Consider the following 16,682-nt stretch of genomic DNA (forward strand, 5'->3'; position numbering starts at 1 on the left):
TATAGAAAATGAATGACTGATAGTTTCATTATTAAGGGAAGCCAGAAATGAATGAATTGCCAAAAGTAAAACTGTAGTAACAGTGATCATCATAACAATAGCTATCATTTATTGAATCCTTACTGTGCTCAATAATTCATGCTCATAACCACCCACCCTCTGAAGTACAGGTGAGAGTGTCACTGTCAGAAATAAAATTACAGTCTGGAAAGCAGAAAGGTCTGACTCATTAACCTCTTTCTTATCTTCTTAAAGTGAAATTTCCCAATGCCTTTTCACAGGTACACACAACAAAGTGATGAAAGAATAGATAATGTCCAATATCAGTGGAGAAATGCACTGCCATTATTGAAAGTCCTCGTTTAAATTTTAATTTGCCAGTTTCTTAATTATCCTTGCATATATCCTAATTTTTTTCCTAAGCTTTATATCTGGTGATCATAATCATCTGCAAGGCTGACATTAAAATCTGCTAGGTTGGTAGGTTTGGGAGAATAACTTAATTTTCATGTACCTTTTACAGCCCTGTCAGGTTATTGTTGATATTAGAAAGAATCTCAGTCCATCTTGGCCTTCTTAATATTTTCTCCTTTCTAGTTTTTATCATCAGTCATAGAGGCAGAACTGTTATGGATGAGAGTACATTTAAGGAAATAATAAAGACTCTTGACTGTCTGCAATATCCATCTCATAGTGGCTGGAATTAACTTCAGGAAAGCTAATTATTAAATAATTAATAACAATAATCCCTTAACTAAAAATAATGTGTTAACACCTAACCCAATCCTTGGCACATAAAACTCATTCAACAATTGTTTCCTTTTCTCCCTTTCCTACTCTTAACTCCTTGGTCTGTCAGATTATAATATAAATTGAGATCACAAGTAAATTTGGCTCAGTGTTTTCCTCTTTGATTCAAGATCACCACAGAAAACAACATTTCTATTCCAGATCCTCTCTATATATGGCTTTAGGAGAATAACTGCCAATTCTGAATTTCAAACCTCCTATAGTTACTATTTATGCTAATGATACTTAGGCTACCTATATTTCAAAACATTATCAAATTAGGATCAAACATCTAAAGAATATTTGTGTATCTTAATAAGGAAATACAGTCTTGGAAATATACTTCTTTATCTTATCAGTGGGCTAAAACAAGGTGAGGAAAATATATTCTTATTTTATGTGCAAGATAACTTTAGAAATTGTCCCCACTGATTGAATAATTTATGATAGATCTTGTGGGAGAGTATTATGTAGCCATTAGAGAGAATGAAGTAAATTCATTATTATTAGAATGGAAAGAGTTCCAAGACATAAAGTTATGTGAAAACCACCAGATGTACAAGTATGTGCATGATATGATTTTTTTTAAGCAACCTGAAAAGTTGAATGGTTTTCAAATTGATACATGAGACAGAGAGTGATGAACAGACACTGATATGTTATTGTTATTATTATCATTATAATTAGGCATCACACAAATGCAAAAATCAATAGTAGTTTTCTCTATGGAGGGTGGGGTTGTGAGACATTTATATTTTATCTTGTACTTACATACAATTTAAATTTTCTAATCATGTACATGTATTACTTTTAAAAAATATCATCAGAAATTATATGGGCATTGACATTTTGATCCACTTCTGTTAGCCTACTTCTCTCTATTTAAAAAAAAATAGTATGCTATTTTTAAACAATCTTTGGTATTATTGATAAGAGGCTTAACTGAGCCATCATTTTCTCTATCAAATTCACATTGCCAAATGGCTGGATTTTTAAAGGACTGTCTTCTAAAATAACAGAGCAATCCTGGTTTGGGCACATAACTATTGGTCAAAGAAATATCAACTGGTCATGACTGCCCATCCTGAGAAAAAAATCAAGGCTTGCATCTTCAAAGAAAGAGAAGTCATATAATATCCTCTATTTACTTATGACTACCTTCAGTAACTCCACCTTCTTTTGTACGTTGCTGGATTCAAATCTGGCTTGGATGAATTATTATTTGAAACCTATTCAAGGCTCCACTATTGTCTGGATACAGTAAAAGCCAGTGAAATCTCCCATTATTTTGACAAAATACTACAGAATTTAAGAAGCTAACTACATTGAAACAAAGGGTAGGTCATGGGGGAATAGACCTAGCACCTTTCCAGAAACAGAACACCCATTACCAGTAAAGACTTGTGATCTAATGTTCTTTACTCCATTCCCCTTTTTTAAAGAAAGGGAAGGTAGTAAGTTTTCTTTCATTCAGGAAAAAAATCTAATATTCATACTGGAACAAGAACTGCCAGCCATTACACTTTAAGGGTTTGATGAGACCTTAGCAATTGCTCCTTTGGTCCAATGAATCAGGCATGAGTAACAACTTCAATCTTTTCTTTTTATTCAAAAAGACCAAGTCAGGATTGACAGCCTTTTAGAAACTGGGTGGCAGGGAGTTAAGCCCTGTTTTTGTTTGGCACATGAGCACTGGTGAGGACCAGTACAACAGACTTAGCCAGGCAACAGGGACCAAGAAATGATTTGGGCTTCAGATTTCTTCCTCACATCCCACATTTGTATACATTCTTAAATAAAATATTCAGGAGTTACAGACGTAGAAAACAATCTTATGGTTACCAGGGGGGGAAAGGGGGGAGGGATAAATTGGGAGATTGGGATTGATGTATACACACGACTATATATAAAATAGATAACTAAGGACCTACTGTGTAGCACAGGGAACTCTACTCAATATTCTGTAATGACCTATATGGGAAAAGAATCTAAAAAAGAGTGGATATATGTATAACTGATTCACTTTGCTGTACAGGAGAAAGTTAACACAACATTGTAAACCAACTATACTCCAATAAAAATTTTTAAAAATTAGAAAACAAATAAAATATTCAGAAATTTTACAGTGTTCTCAAGATCTTTGAATTGAAAGAATAGAATGTGTTATACTGTAGTGGCGGATAAATATATAAAGTTTTCAAAATTCCCATTCTGAATGACGGTGTCTTAGCGTAAGCTACTTTTCCTCATAGAACCTCTAATAGAAAACTTGCTTATTACATGGTTGACACTTGTTTAGAAGCCAAAACTGGTAAATATTCTTCCAACATTTGCAAAAGTGTATTCCATGGAACACTGATCCCTTGGGATATTTCTTGAAGGTGAGGATTCCATGATCAAAATATTTTGGAAGCATTTTGTAGTATATTCTCATATTGGCAATTCACAGTGTACATCTGCATATTCCAGATTCTGAGTAGTCAAAAAAAAATAACCAGTTTAAATTTAACATCTTAATTCTGAATCTTTTTCTTTATCATGGAGATACTTTCCTGATGCATTTATTAATATTTTATTGAATTAATATTCTATATAGAGGATACTTTGGGAAACACAAGATAATTCTACCTGTCAGTAATAATAGAATGGTCATGGGCCCAGCTACCACAGAAGACAGTGAGTGTCTCAAAGAGAAAGCAGATGAAAAGAGATCCACATGCTAGGTCTGTGGCCCAGTCAGCATCCTGAAATTAGAGTAATCAGACTCCTTATTGGTAAATATTCTTGACTTATTGCCACTCAAATTTGGACCAGAGGCAGAGTGAAATAAACCACTAGAAGAGAAGGGGATGCTCTTTAGTTATCCCTAGAGATCAACCCAATCTCAACTATAAATGAAAATAGTAACCCCAGAGATATTACATGACATGCCCAAGACCACTCTGGTGGTCAGAAGCAGGCCTGGATTGAGAACCCAGTATTCTGAATCTGATGCCAGAGTACTTCATAGCAGCCCACACCAACTTCTGCCCAGTGATGAGCAGAAAGCCTATTGATTGAACCAAATATAATTGAATATTAATATTACTTTGGGTCCATTACAGCCATGATGAGAAATGAACAATTAAAGACAGTTAAAAATTGTTTAATGTTTCTTTTTTGCTTTATAATTTCTATTGTTCCTAATACTTTGAATGTATAAGTGGAAAACAACAGAATGTATAGCAGTATAGTGTAGTGGATAGTACAGTGGCTAGACATTACCCATCTACTAAGCACAGAAAACAACAGCTTACAAGCTTCTAAAGAATCACAAATTAAAAATCACCTAGTCTAACATCAGCAACAGTAGCATTAACAGTAGCAATGTAATCTATCCCAATCCAGACGGTGCTGGGCTTCAGCTCACATTGGGGTGTGGCTTGTACACACCTATGACGACAGGGTGGTCTTTTTCATATTGCTCTAAAGTCAACTGCTCCTGGGGCTTCATTGTCTCCTGTTGCATCTTTTCACTTCAGAGACAAACATGGCCTCAGGAGAGGCTGTGAAGTCAATGCAATTGGGCTTAATGGAAACCACAAAGTGTCCTCCATTACATAGGAAGGTGTGGGCATTCAGGGCTACAATCTGGGTCTGGTCTGGCTGGGCCATGTCGGCAAAGATCACATCCACCATTGCAATGAGCTTGTGGTATTTGTGTGAGTGCTGAGCATCTTCAATGACAGGAATAATGTTGGTTCTCTTCTTGGCCAAATTAATGAGGTCACAGCCGGGGCAGTGGGAAAACTCAACTGCACAGACCAGACCCCGTTGGCCTATGATGTCAGAGACATGGGAGAGCGTGGTACCGAAGGCAGCCCTGAGGTAGAGCACCTTGGCCCCTGGCTTGATGCGGATCTGGTCCACAGAGCCCAAGACTGCTGCAGACAGCTTGGAATGGAAGGGGGTTTTGCTTTATTTAATCTGGGGGGTTAAACAGAGGTGAACTCCTATCATCCCTCATCTGTATTCTTGTAAGACTCTAAGCATAAACTTCCTTATGATAATAATAATAACAGGAAGGAGAACAACAACTAGTAGTAGTAGTAGTAGAAGTAGTAGTAGCAGTGACACTTACTGTTTTCTTTATCTCTAATATGGTTCTAACTGCTTTAAATAGGTTAACTCATTTACTCCCTATAATAATTCCGAGGTAGGTAATACTACGTTTCTCACTTTACAAAAATGTGGGAACTATAGACCAGCTAGTTTTTAAACCTTGCCCCCAAATCTCACGGCTCTATGTGGCAGAGACAGAATTTAAACTCAAGCAGTCTGACCCCACAGGTTACAGTCTTTAACCATTACGTATATTGCCTTGTAAGTGTCTACTGATGGTTATTTTCCTTATCCATTTCTACACTCACTCCCTCTTGTCCATTATGGATTCATCCATTGTTGATTTCCAAACCTGATGAAGTATCAAAATCACCTAGAGAGCATCGCTAAAACAGACACTGTAGTCCTCTCTCCAAGATACTCTGATCCATACTAGACTAGGTGGTTTCAAAAAGCACAAGAGGTTCATCTGGAGGTTCAGATCCAAGGACCCATGTTTGGGAGCCATTGATTTAGAGCCTTTCTCTCTTGGCTGGTTGCCTTAATCATCAAAGATACTGCCAAGGTTCACAGAAGCCATGAGAGGAGGGAGGACACAAAGGGTAGCTAGACTGGCTAAACCAGCACCTGTCCCAGGAAGTCTTCACATCCCCTTCTCACACTATGAAATCCTTGAGGACAAGGACAAAACATTAGTCAGATTTGGACCTTCCATGATGGTTAGACTAGTGCCTGATTCATAGTAGATGCTCAGTTAATACTTACTGTCTAGGTTTCTGGGTGAATATTATTGATAAAAGGCAATAAAATAATGGTTTTTCCAAAGAGACTAAGAAGGGTCTTCTAACTAATAATTGCCTATTGCTCTGATAATAAAAGAGTCATAAATTTCTCTACAACATAGTAAATAGGAGATATAGCAAGAGAGCTTAATCACCATATTAACACAAAGGAAGGAATGAGAAGGGCAAGAACAAATGGGTGCAAAGGAGGAAGTCATGTTTAACTGATGTCTGGTTTGATAAACTACATATCAATTTAGAGATTAAATATAATCATCTAGGTTCATTTGACTACATTCATTAAATAAAATGAGTGTATTTTTTTTAAATTCCTTCAAGGCTGGCTTCATAGGACCCTCAGATGAATTTACCCACTCATCCTCCCTTCCACTACTGCCTAAGTGTCCCACCACAGGCTAATGGGCAAACAGTCCTCAGCAACCATTTATCTTTTTTGAAGTCTTCTCCTTAGAGCTCCCTTTAAGAATAGCAGTGGGCTTTCCCTTGAACTTATTTTCTCTCTCTTAGTTGTTTGTTTTCTTTCAAGCATGTTGGAGAGGCTTCTTTGCTGTTTGTTTCTGAAGCAAATCAGGGACACTAATTTGTTCTTTGTGGTTTTTTGAAAGCTACCCCAGTGGGAGCCACTTGCTTTGACCAGGATTTCTGCCTGTGGATGATGGGGAGGGAGAACTCAGAAAGGCTATTAAGACAGATAGGAATGCTATAGCTAGGTGAACACATTAATGATGTAGAGCTGAGAAGCAGAACTCCTGATTTTGAGGAGATGCAACCAATGAGCACATGGTGACAAGACTACCCAAGCTCCAGAATTTACCTCTGTGCAGGTGTGTACTAAGTAGCAATTTCTGGCTGAGATAGAAAATCCTGTTCTCTTTAGACATGGGGATGCAGCACAGATGTGACACTGAAGGTAGAGAAAAATCTTCATGGGCTCTGAAGCTAGAAGGAAGTTGACAGTTCATTTTAGGGTGATGGGAAAAGCATTCTGGCTGAGGGGTGGGTGGAAGAGTTCTCAACTCGCTCAAAACCTGTACATTTTAATCCTGTCTCTGCCATTAAATGGCATTGTATCCCTGTCCAAATCACTTCATCTCCCTGCCTCCCAGGGTTCCCCCATCTGTAAAACCAACAGATCCAAACTGTTGGCCAAGTGTGCCTTTCCATTTTAATGTGCTGCTTTCAGATTAACAAAGATACATGCATATTTATATCTATAAGATAAAAGCCTTTGACTTTTTACCTTAAGTTGACTTTCAGGAAAAACAAACTATATAAGAAAATGAATGTATACTGGGAATTTATTTTTTTAAAACAACCTTCAAAGTATATAGCCAGAGATCCATGTTATATACCTTTTACCCAGTCATCTACATATTCCTAAATTTCTGTATAGAGCAAATGATAATAAATCTCAAGCCCTATGAAGACACTGAATTATCAGAAGAAAAGGCCCTACAGTTTCTGTTTATGACAAAAGAAAATAAAATTTTTAGAAGTGTATTGAAAGGTAATGTAAGATGAATAAATGTTTTTAAATTGCAAAACCAATTGTCTTATTATCCTGACAGAACTACTAGTTTTATTTATGCATATTATCGATACACACATGCTGTATTTACATTGTTATAATAATGGTATACATAGAATTTCATATTCACTATTTTTACATATATTATCTCATAAACATACCGTATTTTGCTATGTAATTATTATTTTAATGGCTTCATAGCATTAAACTGTGTTGATGTACCATAATCTATAAAATCATTATTTTGCTGGACTTTTAGTTTGTCTCCAACTTTTTGCTACTAATATTGATTGCAATAAAATTTTCTTATGGTCAGCTTTTGTTTCTGTTCAAATGTTTCCATAAGAGAAGAATTTTGAAGGCAATGGATATGAGTAAGTTTGTGGCTTTTGCTGCAAATGGTCATGTAACTTTCTAAAGGGATTATCAATTAATAATGTCACCAGCAAGGAATGCACACATCATTTTTACCAAAACTTCACCATCTTTAACGGCGATCATTTTTGTAATGTAGTATTTTATGCGTTTCAGAACTGGCAGAGTGACAATGATGTGTATGACAAAGCGTCCTCAATAAATATGTTTCGACTCTCCTCATTAAAACTCTGGACTTAACTTGGAGATTCATTTATTCATTCATTCACTCTAATGCACTTGTTCATTAATTCATGCATTCAAAAACCTTTCATTGGCCACAATTATGTAATGAAAATATGTTAGGCCCTGGCTATACAAAGTTATACTTTCCCTTAATGGCTCAGTTTCTCAAAGAGAGAAATCTGTGTGAGCACATATGTGGTCTCTGCCTTCATTCCAGTGTGTTTCAGGATGCATAAGGACTCAGGGGAGAAGACCAAAAAAAGCTCATTATTTTTCCTTCATAGCATACTTTCAACAAAACATACTAGGTATCTCCAATTATCAGAACTAGTTTCTTAATCCATGCCATGAATGAGCAAACTACTTCTAAAGGTGTGACACAGCTTATTTTCAGAGGCAGAAAGTTTTGCAAAGAAATTGGTAAGAACTGTAATCAGCTAAATATTTATTCCGAAGTTCTCCTACTTCCTCTTATATTGGCTTTCTCTTCTTATGTGTGCCCACTATGGTGTTCAAAACATATTAGGTACCTAATAAATTGTGATTTTTATGACTCTTTCTCCTTCATCTCTAAGCCTGTATACCATCTTCTTTAGATTCAAATCCCTTTACCTGAAAAATTCCGCCAGGCCCATACTCCAACATATTTAACTGTTCTCAACATTAATCCTCCCTCAAAACAACAACAGGCATCAAGTGCTTAAAATATGCCATGCACTGCAGTATATTATTTTTTGTAATTCTTACCAAATCTCCTTTATACACTATTTATTAGAGAAATTATATAATTGACCAAGGTCACAAAGCTGATAGGTGAGAGAGTTGGGATTTCTATTAAGATTATCTCTAAATTCCTTTTATTTTTCTTTTGGCCATGCCAAGCAGCTTGCGGGATCCCAGTTCCCCGACCAGGGATTGAACCCGTGCCCTCGGCAGTGAAAGCACAGAACCTTAATCACTACACCACCAGGAAATACTCTCTAAACTCTTCTTTGATTCTATCTTGTATTATTATAGTGTTCCAACTCTGGAGAAAGGCTTAGTACCTATGCCCAGTCTCCCTACAGTATTACCTATCTACTGGATGGTATTCAGGGGAACCAAAATGGGGGAAAAAACATACAAATGTGCTAGGCAAATTTTTCTGTAATAAAATAAGTGGTCAAATCTATCAATTCCATCCACACCTTAACAGACTAGATGACTTAGAATGGTCATTATTAACAGTCACCACTTCTACAGTGATTAACTTAATTAGATATTATTGTTAAGATATGACCTCGATTTTTATTGTAAACAATAATCTCTGGTCCCATATTTTACTGTGGCTCATTAATGATCCTGGACACATACAAAATGGGCCCTCACACATATGAATTGTATTCTGAAAGAGAGTATACTTCTACACCTCACATGGAGAAGTTTCAAGTCACTATTGATACTGTATTTGGAAGCCATAGTGCCACCGTGGGTTAAATTTTGCTCTGAATTAGGTTTTATTGCTCATGAATATCTTAAGATGACCATGTCTGAACCATAGTCAAAATTAAACAGTGCTAACAGCTGAAGTGAGAGTCCCTCACAAATCACCTTTAAATGCCACCTATAAGGATAAAAGCTGAATTTTTATTACCATTTGACCTTTCCTTAGCTAAGGTCTCATCAAGTTCCAATGGTCCAGAGTGCCATGCCACTCTCTTCTCTAACAAAAGAGGTTTGCTACTAATGCCTAAGGTTACTGAGGATTCTGTACTACCAAATTCTTTTGTATTATCTACTCCATAATTTTTTTCTTTCTACAATAATTACATTCTGTGCAAAAATACTGATAAAAACAAGACACTAACTTATTATACAATGTTTGCAGTCTCTGACATTAAATAAACAAATAGGAAAATGTGGATTCTCATAGTATGCACAAAACAATGAGATTCATTCAATAACTCTTAAAACATACATGGTGTTTCACTTTTAGTAGTGAAAGGGGTCATCAACTGAGTCTGTTCAAATAAGCAGACACAGAACATGATGTTGAAGATACAAGGGTACACATTTTTTGAAAATGACATTTAAAAAAAATACTTAGGTAGTCTAATTACATAAGCTTTTCTCATTCTTTGTTTTTACTGAAATGAGATGGTCAATCTCATTGGGGGAAATGTCTCTGAGATGTGTTTTATATACCACGGTAGACTCTTACCTCTTAGAAATTCTTTGATTACATAATTTGCTACAGTTTGGTCAGATTTCCCTCTCTTACAAATGTAATGATATTAGTAGTTCATCCTCCAAACTACCTACTCCAGGAATTGATACTGCCAACCTTCTGTTGAGCCCAAATAATTTATATATAATTAAACAAATCCTTCTGATATGACTCAATAGACAATCCAAAAGAAAAGATCAAAATCAGGCTCACAGAAAAGATTATTGTGTCTTTTACATTTACTATGTTTTTATTTTTTTCTTTGGCTTGAAAGCATTATCATTCTATTTCTTAGATAAATTAGTGCCTGTGAATTTCGTAAATAAGCTTGATACAAAGACCCATTCAGACATATGGCATAGATTTCTGTAATGCATGCCATTCATCCTTAATGGTTTTTATTTTGAAATTCTCTTTGGAGAGTGCCATGTTAGTTCATTTTACTTCATGAAACACTTGTGTAAGTATTTTTCTCTACAAACAAAGCAGCATAATGTAGAAACAAGTTATTTAGAAGTAAATTAAAAGGACTGAACATTCTAAAATGCAACTTGCACAAGCCTTCTGCTAAACAGATGAACGAAACAAGGCAAAAGATGGTTTATCTCAGTTCTATAAAGACGGAGACTACCTTGACTACAGCTTACATATTGACTCCTCATATCCTCCCTCCCTTCTTTCTCTCCCTTTCAGCCCACTCAAAGAAACCATGCAGCTCTGGTGGAAGAAAAAAGTCATTGCCATCATACTGTTCTGATAACTTTTTTTTCAAAACAATCAGCAATTATTTTGTTGAGCAAAGAAACCAGGAAACTTGGGGGCAGCATTCTAACTTTGGGAAATATCTTTTTATACTTATAAATGCATAAAATGTGTTTACATGATATTTATAGGGCAGTTTGAAAAAAAAAAAACTGCCATGCATTTTTACCTCAGCCTCAAAATGTCAGCTGGTGAAATTAAATGTGCAATTTTATTCTAAATCCAGATTGAAACTTTTAATGGCTTTACTCCAGAGATTTTGAGCTTGTTGGAATAGTATATAATTAACTTTTCTGTATTTCAGCCACTCACTAGAATAAAAGTTAAAAATATTTAACAATGACTGAGATGCTAAGAATTATAAATTAAAAGTAGTACTTTGAATTTACTCCAGGCATATTTTATGATTTTGAGTAAACATTTTATTTCCAATAGATATCTGAATTTTATAAAATATAATATCAGACAGAAAAGGACTGCCAAGTTCTCCCCAACAAGTACCATTTAAATTTGCTTGTTTAGTTGGTTGTGCTTTGTATCCTGGCACTTCATAGTCTTAAAAAACCTTTCACAAATGTATTTGTCTTCCCAACAACCCAACAAAGTAAGTACAACAGATATTCACATATCTCTGATTCACTCCATTGCCATTTCCCTTATCCCATGGCAACTTAAGTACATAGATAATCTTCTCTGTGCTCCTTCCTTGAGGAAACTCGCTTTCAGGTTTACCAAACACTGTTTTACTGCAGGAAGCAGCAGAACATGATGATGAAGAGTGTGGTCTCTGAGGTTGGCCTTAATTCCAACCCCAACCACCTAAAGGTTGGACATGCTACTTGACCTTTCAAAGACTCAGTTTTATCTTCTGCCAAACAGTGTTAACAATATGAACTTTCATAATCAGGACTAAATGAAATAATGCATGCAACTAGCTAACCTAGCAGAGTGCAAGGTGCATGGTATGAATTCCATAAATTCAACTAGTTTTATTATTGGGCATCTCAGCTCACATCCACACAAAAGCACTCTAGAATAAACCTTACACTTTGTTTCTGAGAAGGCATGAAAGAAGAGAGATCTACTGTAGTTTAGTAAGTTTTCATGGAAAATATATATGTGAGTAGTGGTTACCAGGGTGAAGGTGATCATGGGTCAGGATGGGAAAATACATTTTTAGCTCTTTCACGGTTAGGTTTTCACACTAGGACTACATAATTTTCTTGAAAGAACTGCTAAGATATCACACACACAGAGACACTTGAACATACCCACCTAGGTATTTAAATGTTTATTCTAAAACATATTCCAAGTAAAATAAGAACGCTGGAATTCTCTGCCATTTGGGGTGAGGCACATGCACATGCACTCTTCCTCATGTGTACAGAGTTGTGAGTTGTGTTAAGCTTTGCCTTGTATACCACAAAACCTCCTGTGCCCACCAAGGTTGCTCAGCAAACACCTTGCTGAAAAGGTATTATTAATTCACAGGAATAGTAGAGTTCTCCAGGTGGTGTGATTCATGGTCGGTAGTGAAAGCAGCTGAAACAATCATTTCATAAATTTCTTTCCCAACTTAGTACAAACCTCTTTATTAGTCAATAGGCCTAATGAATTATCCTAACAGATTTGCTACCTCAAATATTTTTATGGAAAGGTTAGAAGAGACAGAAACAAATAAACAAACAAGTGGACTTGCAGCTGGAAACTTTCAATGACCTTAGGGGTCAATTATTTACTGCAGACAAATGCAATAAGAGAAAGATGTATAAGGGGATAACATTCTTCTCTTCCACGTCTCCCTTTTTCTTGTTTCAAGTCCTCAGAGCGAAGCTTCTACAGAAAGTTCCTTCCCAACAAGGAACTCCATACTGTACCCAATGAAATTTCATCACTTAGGGGTTTCAGAGAGGTACAGAAACATACTGACATGTAACTGCTCTTTCTCCTGACCATATATTTTTGTTATTATTTGTTACCAACAGTTTATAAAAATATTGGTGCCAATCAAGTGGAATTACAATTGAGGAGTCTGGATTAAGAAAGAATCTAAATTTGAATACTGGCTCTTTTGCTTAATAATTTATTAACTATTCTCACCCTCCCCCAGACAAAAGGAAAAAAAAAAAAACTCATCAAATTGTGAGTGAGAAATCCAGGTCCTTGTTTTGTATACCCATAGTGTTAAAGGTTCACCTTGGAGTTATACAATGCAGTAGCCTTTCTAAGCAGAGGGAGTTTCAAAGATGAAAAACATAGGATCCAAGGTGTTATTATTCCCACTTATTTCACTATCTTAGATCACTATCTTTAGGGAACAACATGATCTTAGCCACAATGGGAACCACATTCTTTAAAGGGAGAAGAATATCATAAAGGTTCAGAGACAAATCCAAAGAAATGGGTTAATTACTAGGTTTGAAGTGGATCCACTCAGCTTGATGTAAGAAAGGGGCTGATGGCCCTAACTCTGGATTAGACCTGGGAATATCGGGTGTAAGTAAGACACCTTAAGGACACTAACTGGACAGTGTATGAATTCCTGTACATTTATGTACATGTGAGAAGCAAGGGGTACAAACAGAAGGAATCAGAAGTCAGCTTGGGCCACAGATCCAAAGCAACTGTTACTGTACAGGACTCAGCAAGAATGTACAGGAGGTGGGTGGAAATTTACCATCCTATCCTGAGATGTGAAAAGAACATATAGTTCCTTTATTTCTCTCATATAATTCTTCTTTAAGTTGTCCTACTCCACGTACACTTATTAATTCACAATATTTTAATTATTTTCAAGTTTAAGCAGTCTCCTTAAATTTAAATATTGGGTCTATTCAAAATTAACTCTTTAGTAGGGCTGTTTATACAGTCATTTTCTGGAGGACATAGTCTTTTTTTTAATTTTTTAGATTAATTTTTATTGGAGTATAGTTGCTTTACAATGTTGTGTTAGTTTCTGCTGTATAGCAAAGTGAATCAGTTATATGTATACATATATCTCCTCTTTTTTAGATTTCCTTCCCGTTTAGGTCACCACAGAGCACTGAGTAGAGTTCCCAGTGCTATATAGTAGGTTCTCATTAGTTATCTATTTTATATATCATAGTGCATATATGTCAATCCCAATCTCCCAGTTCATCCCACTCACCCCCCACCACATTTCCCCCCTTGGTGTCCATACATTTGTTCTCTACATCTGTGTCTCTATTTCTGCTTTGCAAATAAGTTCATCTGTACCATTTTTCTAGATTCCACATATAAGTGATATTATATGATATTTGTTTTTCTCTTTCTGACTTACTTCACTTTGTATGACAGTCTTTAGGTCTATTCCCATCTTTTCAAATGGCTCTATTTCATTCCTTTTTATGGCTGTATATTGTATATATGTACCACAACTTCTTTATCCATTCCTCTGCTGATGGACGTTTAGGTTGCTTCCATGTCTTGTCTATTGTAAATAGTGCTGCAATGAACATTGGGGTGCATGTATCTTTTTGAAGTACGGTTTTCTCTGGGTATATGCCCAGTAGTGGGATTGCTGGGTCATATGGTAGTATTATTTTTAGTTTTTTAAGGAACCTCCATACTGTTCTCCATAGTGGCTGTACCAATTTACATTCCCACCAACAGTGTAGGAGGGTTCCCTTTCCTCCACACCCTCTCCAGCATTTACTATTTGTAGATTTTTTAATGATGGCCACTCTGACAGATGTGAGGTGATACCTCACTGCAGTTTTGATTTGCATTTCTCTTCTTCCTTTATTCCGTAAGATAATTCCTAGATTGACCATGGGTTTATGACAGTGAATGGAAGGGGGCCCCAATACACACCAGAATTTCAGATGCTCTCATATAGATATATGATATAGAGTGGTAAGACCAGTTTACTCCCTATGTAGATAACCTAGAGTAAATTCAAAATATTTAACAATGGGTACAGCATGGCACCAACCAATCAAAATGGATGCCAGTCCAATAAAAACTATCATTATAGACACTGACTATAAACAAATGATGTAAGCATGTCATTGTGGACCTGCTAAATATAAGCCCTGTGGGTAACTACTGAAATTTGATTGTCCAATCTAGTCTTTTGGAAGAACCTGCTGGTGCCCCTCGTTGGTGTCCATAGGTACAAGCCATTTCTCCTAATCTTTAAGATTCCACCCATGGCAGGCACCTTCTTCCTTCAAACCTCAGATCGCCTCTAATCTGCTCGCTTCCCTATGCCCTCACTGGGACATGCCTTCTAGATCCCTTTTTGGAGGTTCATCAACCAAGCCAACTGTCACCACCACTGCTCTACTGTTGCCCAGGTCATACTGGGGCTCCTCCTAAAATCTTGCTGTTTCCTCCTAAAACCTAATACCTGGGAAGCACACCACTGGCATTCCTTCTGAATCCTGCTCTTTTTCTGATCTCGAAGTCAAAGAAGGAAGGTCAGGATCTTAAATAACCCATCCTGGTTCCCCAATTCCATAATTTTTCCCTGCCACAATTCCTTAGGGCCAAAAGAGTGGGCTTTCCATTTCTTCTGTCTCATCTTGAGTTTGCCCTATTTCCTGGAATGCACTAAAACTCTGATCTGTTCTACCAGACTTGGTTCTTGATTTGCTGAAAGCTAAAGGATTTAGAAAATCCTTTTTCCTCAACAATACCTGATTTTCAAGAACATTATTGTGCTACAGTAAAGAAGTCAAGAAGTTAAGCTTTGAAATGCAAAGTTGATCAGTGGACCTCTATTTAAGAAAGTACCAACTGTGCCCTTGTCTAAAGCAATAAGTCTCCTAACCCCGCAAGGAAATGACTTCAATATATTCAAAAACTGCTCCTTTACAAATATGAATTAGATATTGATAACAAAATAATTATAATTTATTTAGAAATATTAGAAAAAAATATACAAAATATACATAATACTTAGAGCAAGGCATAATATTTACATATTCAGCAGTATATTAATTAAAGGCAGCATGGAAATGGAGATCTTTATATCAAGAGATAAAATCAAGAAATTTTTGATAAGTTGCCCAAAGCAGCCAAAGAAATAGAGACTAGTAGGCTGGGAAAAGCCCTTCTACGAGTCGTGGATCATCAAGCAGGATTTTAGGGTATGCTGGGATTTTTTTCCTTACTTATTTTGTTGTTAAAGTTGGAGTTAAATCAGAGGCTGTGAATAAACCGTTGTGGACTTATCTCAATTAATTCTCCATCCCCACCCCTCACTTTTAATCCCGAGCCTAGGTTTTCATCACAAAAAGACACTATTGTAAGTTCAACCCTTGAGATAAATCTAACAAAGCAAAGGCACACAGAATAGCAGTCCATACAACACCTGCAATCTAATCTAAAAACAGACTTTGAGGGGTCATTCTAATCATCCTTCTGATTTTCTTCTCTATTCCAAGAAATTAAAGAGACCAACTTTATTGCCTACTAAAGCGTGAAAGTGTCAGTACGTGGAGAACCAGCTAAGTTTGGCTCTCTAAACATCTATAAGGCAACCTCCCATACAGAACACAGCTTTAAATCGTCATGGTCCACCATGAAAGAACCTTCTGTGATGGAGAGTAAAATCTCACAGATTTGAGGGAAGAACAACTGTTCTCAAAAGTACCAAAGTGATATTTTAAAAAATCACTGAAGAAGCTACAAACCACTGCTTTTTACCAACCACCAGGGCTATTTAAAACCAAAGTACAGAAAGGTGGAGGTTCAGATTCCCCATTTGGTGGCATAGATGAGGAAACATTTTCTGAATCTTTGATTTTTCTCTCAACACTGTGAAGATCTACCACTATAACCTATTCAAGATACCTTTCCCCAGTGTTTAGAACCTGGCATTCTTCCCAGCTACTAAAATTTCTAATGAAAAGAAGCAATCACACAA

At 36.3% G+C, this 16,682-nt stretch overlaps 1 protein-coding gene across 1 annotated transcript; it reads right to left on the bottom strand.

Moving 5' to 3' along the window:
• Nucleotides 1-4,189: 4,189 nt before the first annotated feature.
• Nucleotides 4,190-8,456, bottom strand: LOC307049564 (rRNA 2'-O-methyltransferase fibrillarin-like; the record flags this gene model as incomplete). Its single annotated transcript, XM_079699120.1, is given in 3 exon segments — nucleotides 4,190-4,302; nucleotides 4,305-4,744; nucleotides 8,434-8,456. Coding segments are annotated over 3 exon segments (576 nt in total).
• Between the last annotated feature and the right edge of the window lie 8,226 nt (nucleotides 8,457-16,682).

The sequence above is a fragment of the Hyperoodon ampullatus genome, assembly GCF_949752795.1.
Source record: "Hyperoodon ampullatus genome assembly, chromosome: 3".
NCBI lineage: Eukaryota > Metazoa > Chordata > Mammalia > Artiodactyla > Ziphiidae > Hyperoodon > Hyperoodon ampullatus.